Raw genomic sequence first — 10775 nt, 5'->3', positions numbered from 1 at the left:
CAAAGTGGAAATTGGAAAGTGAAGGTTTTAGTCGTTAAACAGTTTGCTTCATCGCAAGCTATGTTTTCCTTTGGAGATCTCCTCAAAAACGTTCTCCTGTAAGTCCAACAATATTCAGATATTATCATATAAAGCTAAGCACTCCTGCCGTATATTAGTGCTTGTGTTCTTGATATATAAGTTCACATTTATCTGCTGAAAAAGTGTTTGTTATCATTTTTTCGCGTCACAGTTGTATCGCGAACCTTCTCTAATGACTACAGCCATACATGTTGAGCCAGGACTGGATAAGTGGGTCGCTAAGTCTGTAATCCAGTCTCCGATTGCCGCACATCACGACCTTCCAACTTTCAGGGGATCCATCCGATGTACTGTGGCGAATGAAAAATTCCGGGAAAAGTTGCGTTACTAAAGTTTGCTTTCTTTTGTCAAATTGACCGCTCTCCCCGTCTTCTTGGAACAGGTGTGACGTCACATTCACATGGACTGTTGTTGGGAGTTTTTCACCACCACGTGTTTCGTCGAATGATTCAAAATGAAGGCTTGTTTCGGAACTTTTTAAAGCTACATCCATTCTGAAATTAAAGGGAAATGTTTATTTAGCAACAGCCTGATTTTTCCACTTTTTTAAATTTCTAGTTCCTGTATAGTTGTTATCGAGTTTACTTGCTCGTGTGAGCCTCGTCGAATGAATGTTTTGTTATTGGACATTTAAAACGGAAGAACACGCCGACGAAATGGAAAATAAATGGAGGAGAAATCCATTTAAAAGGAAAAAACTACTGCTGGATTCTAACAACTTTTGGAAGATGAAACACTGCAAAAGCGAGCTTCTAAAAGATAACGAATAATTACCTTATTCCAAACTCGTGTGTACTTGATACGTGTCGCCTCAGATCTACTTCGTTAGAGTCCCGCCTGTGTTCTATATTGATAAGGTCTGAATTTATGCAGGTTATTGTAATAATATTGTTATTTTAATTGGTTGATGTTGTCATTCAACGCAGGTGATTCGTTTACTTAAGGTACTGATGTTGTTGCAAATGAATAAATTTTAAATTGGTCTGTTTCCGCATTCAAAATAAGAAAGTCAATACAGAATGTGTGAATAGTAAGCAAGCTTCAAACAAACATTTTGGCAAGTGATTGGTGAACATTAGTCAGTTGAGAAACACACGACTCGGTCTTATGAAAGCAAGTTATAAATTGTAGTTACAGTAATTAATTTTAAAGGCAGAGAGCCAGTAATTTGAAATTCTTTTCAATTGCGGCTTATACTGTTTGTGAATTTAAGCCAAGTATTGACAGGAGTTTCGTTAAAGGTCGGTCGGCGACAGTCTAACGCCGCCTGGAAGACCTCAGTTACCGCCGTCTTTTTAGCCAGCAAGCAGGCTCCCGTGCTTGGATTTCGCCTAACAGCCCCTTTTCCGGGTACAGTCGCATATTCCATTGGTAGCGCTAATGGAAAAGTTATTGAAGTCCTTATATTAATCCACACTGATTAATATTCTTGCCTCTGTCGGTTAGGTCCGGTTTACGTTGGAAGGAGATCTTATGAAAATTCTTCACAGCAGTAGCAAAGCAAAAAACAAAATATTCCAATAGGAATCATTCTATGAAAATAGATCAGATTTCTGAGAGGTTATCTTTTTTTTTTTTTTTTTTTTTGTACCTTGGAGACCGCTTTGTGTTGTGTTTTGTTTTGTCATTTTAAGAAAATTGTCAGCGATCACGTAAGATTTCAAGCAGCTGTTTCTTGAGAATCACTTGCACGTGGCAAGTGCAGGATTTGTTTCCGACATCACGTTTTTATTGCGAGCTATTGGCACTGATGAGTTTATTCCTGTAGATGCTTTGATAGCACATGCTGCCTCGGTTGCGATACCTATGGTCCATCGCTATAGAACGGGCTTCGAAATTCTTCCTTAAACTAATTCTTTGAAATGTATCGACTGTTTCTTATATTTTCCGCATTTTTTCTTTCCTATATCTTTTCTCCATACAAATTATCACAGTATAGTTTTATTGTCAGTTGTCGCACCTCTAAATACTGATTTCTCACGCAACAAAAATATTTTGCCCCAGGTTTTTTCTCTCTAGGGCTCATATTGTTCTGCTTTCAACCTTTTCGTGCCCATGAAAATATACTACAACCAGAGGTCAAAATAATAGAAACTCATACCCAGAGGCCAAATAAAGACGTCCCTTTGTCTTTTTCGTCCGTCCCTCGTTATTTGCATAGGGCTGACAAGAGTCTGATTTAAATAACGTCAAATTTTTCCATCATTAAAAGTGACAGCTCTGAAAGAGTCCTACTGTAATTGTTTCGCCCAAAAGGTTTGATGCTTGATCTCAAGTTTGAATAAATTACTATATGTTTCATCAAAGATCTTAAAAAATTCATTCTATTCAAAACGTATAGCATCAAGTCTTTGAATCCGATAAAATTTTTTCCTGGCGAAATTAATAACTAGTGTAATAATTGTAAGCCATAGATAAAACCGGACTCGTAGGAAATAGGTCAGTTTCACCGTTTTCACCATTTTTATATCTGCCTAGCTCTTGTTCAGGTGTTTTTAATCCATTTGTTCATTCCTCTGTTAAGATGTGGAGGAGTGGGATCACAAAAACTGAATCTAAAGCTGTAATACAGGTGTATCGAAAAGGGGATTCTGCTATTATCTTAAGAAGACTGAGAGAGGGAGCCGGAAAAACACTTCAAATATTTATAGTTTTGTCTTCCAGTAGATTATTTATTTTGTAGCGTTTTCTAGAATGTAAATAGTCCTTAAAAATTTTTGCAATAAAGTCACTGCCTAATCAGGTTTGATCTGATAGTTAGTTTATTTGGCGAGAGAGAGGACAAAACTGCTCTCAGAGCAGCTTTAGGGGTCGGGTTAATAATAATCATCTTTATTGAGGAAACTTTTTCATAACAAATATGGTTTTCAAAAAGGACCTCGAAACTAGATATATATAGTAGAAACAAAAAAGCAATAAAATTGCGAAGGAATTAAAAGGATACAAAAAATGCATAAAAAATTAAAAATAAGTATAAATAAAAATTAAACATAAGTAGCTATATTAAAAACTTAAATACATTACGTTTAAAACTATTCACATTCTTTGAGTCTTTGATCGTCTGACTGAGGGAGTTAAAATCGGAAACGGCATGATATTGTGTTCTTTGCTTCCCCCAGTTTCTTTTGACACGTGGTAATCTAAAATTGCCTTTGTTACGTGTATTATGTCTATGAAGTACGTCTTGTCTAATCAAGTCCATATTGTGATTAATTAGGCCATTGATGCATTTGTATACGTGTACACACTTTCTTTGAAATCGCCTTTTCTCTAGAGGCAGCCACTTGAGAACGGCTAATGCCTCAGTGGAGGATAAGTACAATGGTCTATTTAAAATAACTTTAGCGGCCTTATTTTGCAAAACTTGCAAACTAGACCTAAGGGTAATATTATGTTTATCACTCCATACTAGATCAGCATATTCAAAAAGGGGCATAACAAGACCTTTATAGAAAAGTAAACGCGCCCTGAAAGACAATGAATGCTTTATACGCTTGAGAAGCCCAAGCCTCTGATTGATTTTCCCAGTTAGGTGTTCAATATGATCAGTCCATGTGAAATCCGAAGATATATGTATACCGAGGTATTTAAAGGTGCGAACATTACTTATACTATGATCTAAAATTGAAACAGACAAATCTACTTTGCTTTCGCGTTTCCTATTACTACCGATAAGCATGCATTTAGTTTTGTCCAAATTTAAAGTCAGTTCGTGATCATGAAGCCATTTCGCCACACTTAGCAGATCGTTATTTAACTTATCACTCAACTCCTTTGAGGATGTACCATAGCAATAAATCACAGTATCGTCTGCATAAAGTGACGCGTAGCAGGAGTGAAGCACATTTTGCAAGTTATTTATGTAAATCACAAACAACAAAGGCCCTAAAATGCTAACCTGTGGCACCCCATGCGTGACTGGAAGTTCCTCAAATAACTCATTTCCACATGAGGTGCGCTGTTGTCTACCAGTTAAGTAAGAACGGAACCAGTGAAGAGCTGTTTCAGAAAGGCCGATCTCGGATAGCTTGCATGACATTATTTGATGGTCTACCGTGTCAAATGCCTTGGTTAGATCGACGAACACGGCCCCGCAAAGCTTTCCTTGTTCCATGTTTAAGAGCACCTCATCGGCAAATGAGGTCAAAGCTGTTGTAGTTGAGAGACCCTTCAGGAAACCAAACTGCTTGTTGGACAATAAATGATTGGTAATCAAGTACTGATACCGCTGCAAGTGTACCGCTATCTTAAAAATCTTACTTAGTGTAGGGAGGATTGAGATGGGGCGGTAGTTGGAAACGTTAGTCCTGTCACCTGACTTAAACAATGCCGTGATTTTCGCGCATTTCTACAAATTGGGAAATTGACCAGTGCGAATTGAAAGATTCAAAAGTTTAACAACAGATGGTGCAATAGTGTGAACTGAGATTTTAAGAAGTCTCGCGCTAATTTTGTCAAGACCAATCGCTTTGTTTGCCTTCAATGACAAAAGCTGCTCAAGCACAAATGATTGATCCAATTCAGTCAAATCGAACTGGAAAAGCGGGTGTTTTGAAATGGAATTTAAATTCAAGACGGAAGTCGATATTCTATTTGCTAGAATTCGACCAATAGAAGCAAAGAAGCTATTCATTGAAGAAGCAATGGATTGGGATGTTATATGCTGAACACCATCAGAGATAATACACTGAATACTCTCTGAAGATGAGTTCCGATTGCATGCTTCGTTCACTGCTTTCCACACATTTTCTGAGTTATTATTTGCTTCCTCGATCATGTCACTGTAATAGACTTGGCAGTACGTACTAAGCCATTAACCTTGTTCCCAAGCTTTGCATACATTGAACAAAGACGCGCCGAGTTCGATTTTCGCGCCTTTCTATGCGCCCAGTCACGTTCTTTCATAGTATCACTTATTTGACTGTTCACCCATGGAAGAGGTGTTCCCTTGACACGCCTTCGTTTCATTGGAGCGTGTTGATCAGCAACCTCCGGAAACATTTTGTTCCACACAAACAAGGCATCGTCGATGTTGTCCTCGTTCTCAACAATATGCCAGGGAATATCCCTAAGATCATCATTAAATAAAGTCGGGTTGAAATTCTTATAGGAGCGATACTCGAGTATTCTCGGTTTAGCCTTTGCTGTAATACCAGCTTTAATTATGCAAAATACCAGAAAATGGTCACTGAGCGGTACCGGAACAACACCAGATTTGACAATGCGTTGTTCATTATTATCAAAGAGCAAGTCGATCATTGTCCGCGAGGTGTCAGTTATGCGCGTCGGTTCTTTTATTAACTGAGTGAAGTTGTAGGCCCGCCAAAAGTTAAGAAGTTCTTGTTTATCTCTTTTTTGCAATTTAGAACTCGCCATCATGTCTGCGTTAAAATCGCCTAGAATTACCACATCCGATTTTTCCAGATCTACAGATGACTTACTCTCATGTAGCGAAAAAATAAAGGTCTGAAAGTCAGAATCCGGTGCTCTATAAGCGCAGCAGACGAGTGTTGGCTTGCATTTGTCTCTAATCAACTCGATCCATAGACATTCTTGTAATATCATTCCGCAGGCGAAAAGCCAAACCTTCTCTCACATAGATGGCTACACCACCATATCCCTCTTTAATGCCAGTGCGATCCTGACGAACGCACACGAATCCAGGAAGATTAATTTCTGTGTCGCAAATATTCCCATCCAACCATGTCTCGGATAGAGTTAGAATGTCCACTGTTTTACTGTCGATTCCCTCAAGGCGCAAAGAGTAGGTCTTGTTTACGAGACTTCGAATGTTTAAGGGAGCAATTTTCAGTCCACGAGTGTTCCTTATGTCGTGTAGCGTCTGGTAGCCGGGATTAGACTCAATATTACCGGCCAGAGCTAGAGGCTAGGGCGAAACAGGCTCGATGAAAGAGCTTACAAAGCATAACAGCTTTGAGCGAACTACTAAGCTCTTTATCTCCGGACGGATTCGTCTGTTGACGTAAATTACCCGCAATTTCAGTTCTGCAGCTCACTTTTGAGACGAAATACACATCACTGTCGTTTAGAAAGGTGCTCTTCTGCAGATATAAGGACGTGTAGTTTACAAAAGACACATAAATGCAAAGAAATATACAAATGTTTGCAGAGAGCCTGAGTCTGCATCCGACCGCCATGATGTCACACCACAGACGAGGGTTTAATTAAAATAAATGCTTGTGACACCCCAACCATTAAGCAAGGGTTTTAAGGCGTTCTCCCAGATTTCTTCGATAGAATACAGGTCGTCGGTCCTAGCTAAAAAATAAAGGAAGTGCCACGCTTTCAGAAGAAGTGTGGAGACCGGATTATAAAGAAAGCAAAAACATCTATGAAACACTCAACCCTTAAGGAAGGGTTCTACGTTCTCCTCCTGGATTTCGTCGAACGAATACGAGCTGTCGGTTTTAGCCCCCCCCCCCCCAAAAAAAATAGAGGAACTGAAAACAATTTATGACAGGATTAGAAGCATCGTAAAAAATTTTTTCTGCAATCACGGATGTAAATGAATGGAAGGTCATGCAGCTCAACAGCACCAGTGTCGCTTTTCAAGCGATTATTCATAATTTTCACGCCCGAAAAAAATTTCGGTGGTTTTGGCGGGATACCGGTCTTTTCCGTTTCCGCGAAAGAGGGCAGAAAAATGAAGGCTCCTAAACAACTGTTAGGAGTCACTTTCATCATTAGATATTATGTGACCCCAAAGTAAACACAGAGAGCGCGCGCACACAGATGTCCGTTGGGACTTCTACTGGCGTTAAGATCGCTTAACCCCTTCACGCCCATGATGTAATTAGGAATTCTCGTTACTGTTTGCCATACAGTTGTTATGATGTTAGGTCGGAGAATTTGGCGTTGGATCAACTGATAGTCTCCTAATTGAAATATTTGGTTATTCTGATCACATGTCCGCTTAGCTTTGTGTTGATCTTGCGAGGGGGAAATTCTTTGTTGATCACTCAGGGAAGTTTTATCGAATAGGCGTTGCCTCTTGTTGAAAGATTTGTTTGATGACAAGAATCCTGATTGGCTTTAATTCTATAGAATTTATTTAGTTAGGCAATTATGTTTCGAATCAGTTTTTCAGAAGAATCGAAGTGAGAAAGAAATTACTATTAAGTCTGTATAATTCCGCTTTCCTGGAGACTCTCTTACAATAATCTGCTTGCCTGTTAAGTGAGACTGTTGTAGCGACCCGCCACAGAAGTAAGTTGACTTTGACGTTTTGTGAATTTAGCAACGAGACGACTAAAAGACTTGATTTGCGTTTGTTCTGATTGCAGATTATGAATGTATTTCTTTTTCAAATCGAATGGATGTTAAAGCTTGGCTTGATATTATGCGGTTTGTGGTGGCCACTTGAGCTGACCAGTTCAGAGTAAAGAAACACATATCGTTTCCATGGTTTTCTGTTTTGGCTATCTTCGACTTAACTTCCACGCATCCAACGATTGCGTCAGTAAGGTTGATCCACAAACCACCCCACCTTCAACCGCTTAGCGTAGGCAATTACCTTAGCCTAAATTCAAAAGGCCTAGAAATTAATCTTTAATTACGAATAGTAAATGATCTCACTTCCAACATTTCAAGTAATAAATTTGGTATACATTGCTTCTTTCTAGCCTGAGACGGAAGGTTTTTACAACGAGTTGCAAGACCATGTATTTCACCACTCCAGTTTAGCAAGGTTTTAATTAAAGGAATCAGTTTGCAAGAGAATTGCATTAAGAATTCAGATTCAGGATCAGACAAGCGATAATCGAGCTAAAGTTGAGTTTCGAACAAGACAAAAGTGCTGGAGGCACTTTTAAGACACTTTTTTCTTTTATTTCTGTCTCTTTTTTTAAGTTTACTTTCCGAGGTTATCTGTGTTCTTCGGCGAGGTTCCCGCTTGATGGAACAGTTTCTTAAAACAATCCTGCTTTACTTTCCGCTTTTTCGCCTGGCCGCGAAAAAAAAACTTCATTCATAGTGCTAATCCGACTTTTTTCCAGTAGCCGGGTAGGGTACATAAAAAAATTGCCCACGGTAGGCGACAGAAGGGGGCATTGGATATGCATCTAACTCAGTCGGACTTCACTGTCTGTTGACTCTGTTTTGGAGAACGCGTTTGGAATTCAACTTACGAAGAAAGAATTAAAACTTCCCCACTCTAAGCGTTCTCGAAGTCTTCTTGTCAACTGGCAATACAAACTTTACTCATTTATAAATATAATCGCGTTACAGCAGGAAGCCTGCAGGTGGACGCGCGACACTATTTACTAACTGCCTGAGATTTTTATTTTTTGAATATGATGCTTTGTTGTTTTATCTTACAAGCACTGTTTCTGATTTCTACTGAAAATAACAGTAAATATTTACAACAAGCTGATATTGCTTTCGGTTCAGTTTTCACGAGGTACCGGTGGTGGCAAGCTATGTCTATAGCTTTGATAGGTTATGGAAACCAAAAAAAAAGGATAAATTCTAAGAAAGAACACGAGCGCCAAACAGGTTTAGCCAAGAACGAATCAGAGGATCTTCCTCATTTCTCTTTGGTAGGTTTCTGTTCTTTTGATGATACGTGTCAGCTATTTCATATTGCCATCCCATATGACTGCTAGAACTCTTTGGGAAAAAGTCTGGGAACATCATTTTAACTTGTGTCATTTCTGGTGAATTAAGGTTGTCTGTTTGTCTCTTTTTAACATTGCGGTTTTTTCCTTTGTGAGATCTTGTCCCTTCTCCAGTCTTTATTGTTTTTGTAGCTTCGCCAGGAAATTCTTGAGAAAACGAACGATCTCGTTCCTCTTCAGGTTTATCGCGGAAGCGTCTAGGGTGATGTGAGCTAATTCTTTTTCTCCTTGGAGTTGAAAAATCTTGGGCTTTTCCCAATTGTTTTCGTTGCAGCGATGAATCCAAACAATATTTGTTGCTTTCTTCTGTTTCTGATGTTTCCACAATCGCGTCGAGTCGGACGAGAGGAGCTCTTTTTGTTGTCCTTGCCATGAAATCAGTCGAGCATCCCTTGGAAAGAGTTTTCTTTCTCTTCTTTAGAAGAATTCACGTTCTGCTAAAATGTCGATTGCCACCGCTCAACAGAGAATGCCAAGACAAGATTACGTTCGCCTTTTTACGTTCCCATGAAGGCACCAGTCGCTGATATTTTTGTCTGCCAAGCTTTTAAAGCTTAAATTTAGAATACTGACTTGGAGCGATCACACGAATTCGGAAACCACCTGTGATTCAATGTCGCAGATGTAAGACAGCTGAGTCGCTGCAATAGCAGCACTCTATTTAAGATGTAGCTTGAGTATTTACGGCAGCTTGTAGCGTCACAAACCTCATCAATATTTATTTAGCGGTAAGCCATGACCAATTGAAGTCGCGTAGTACGGTTGAAAAGAAAATATCGAAAATCGTAAATAACTCTGATAAGTTAAAAAAAAAACACCCTCCTTGTTTTCGCACTGAGAACGCAAGAGTTTCTTACCCCTAAATTACTTAAAGTTCTAAAAAAACGCGAAATATATAAATGTTTAGTAGCTTTTAGCTCAACCAGTGATGTCAATAGGTGCATTTGTTTTGTACATATCTTTTTACTTTTTCCTTTCATAGACATATTTGAACGTCAAAACAAAGTTTATCAAAAATCAATTCTTTTGAAATGTTTTCCTAAATTAGTCTCTACCGATCTTTCCATGATCACTTTTTAATTCTAAATTTAGAAACCCGGTGATTTCGGAATTTATTGCAGTATCATTTTAGCATGATTTTGAAAGCAAACAACACGATTTCAACACTTCGAGACACTTCATATTTTCGCTTTAATATTTGTTGACCTCATATAGTGGGAACACAAAACATTCGAGAACTGTAAAAACTGTAGTGTACAAAACAAATGTGTATACGATATTTCAGTTGAAAACGTCTACGTGACTATGTGGGTGGACTGTTGCAGGGAAGATAAATAGTATTATAAGTTTAGAACCACAACGATATTACAGAAATTGTGTGTGCTTTAAAATCGTTTTAAACGGTTCAGGATTAATACCAGCTGGCAGGATACTTCTTCCTTACCAAAGGAAAAAATGTTGGAAAGCGAAAGCTTTTCAATTGAAAACCTCGTCGTAAATATTTTGAACGTAAACAGGTAGGTGTATAAAAGCCGCAAACTAGAGTCATTTTTTATTTAAAGACCACATTAATAACATGCTTTAAACTCATTGACACCATAATCACGTCTTACCAGCAGTATGGAAGTTGGTTTCCGTGTTACAGACCCATTTCAGGGCTGTGCCAGTCTGTATAAAAGGGCAGAACGACGAGTCGTGCGTGCAAAGGTGATTCTGCCATGTGAAATGCAGTATGGTAAGACTGAAAGGAAAAAATCGTGCGGCTATCTGTTATACTCTGCAGACAGGGGTCTATGAAAATTAAAATTTAAACTGGAGCATAAAATAACTTTACCTTGTCAACATAACGCTGGAAAAGATTTTTACCTAAAAGTAAGCTTTTCGAAAATGCTATTCAAGGGAATGCATGTTTTCTTTTTTGGGAAGGAAATCTTTTAGAACGGGGCTATTCGCAATCTTCGAGTCAGTGCTCTTTATCGCAGCTCGTGCGAGACCAGGAATCTTAATTCAGCCACGACGACAAACAAGTGTCTTTTCATGAGATCTTAAAATGTCCGG

At 38.7% G+C, this 10775-nt stretch overlaps 1 protein-coding gene across 1 annotated transcript; it reads right to left on the bottom strand.

Moving 5' to 3' along the window:
• Positions 1 to 250: 250 nt before the first annotated feature.
• On the bottom strand, positions 251 to 4110 carry LOC111330705 (uncharacterized). Its single transcript, XM_088752850.1, has 4 exons — positions 3106 to 4110; positions 1279 to 1458; positions 856 to 940; positions 251 to 575 (listed from the first exon to the last, which is right to left on the bottom strand). Exons 1-4 carry the CDS (start codon positions 3758 to 3760, stop codon positions 251 to 253), a joined length of 1245 nt encoding a protein of 414 aa, XP_088608976.1. The 5' UTR covers positions 3761 to 4110.
• Positions 4111 to 10775: the final 6665 nt, after the last annotated feature.

The sequence above is a fragment of the Stylophora pistillata genome, chromosome 3 (genome assembly GCF_964205215.1).
Source record: "Stylophora pistillata chromosome 3, jaStyPist1.2, whole genome shotgun sequence".
In the NCBI taxonomy this organism is placed as follows: Eukaryota; Metazoa; Cnidaria; class Anthozoa; order Scleractinia; family Pocilloporidae; genus Stylophora; species Stylophora pistillata.
This window is presented reverse-complemented; position numbering and strand designations above follow the sequence as displayed.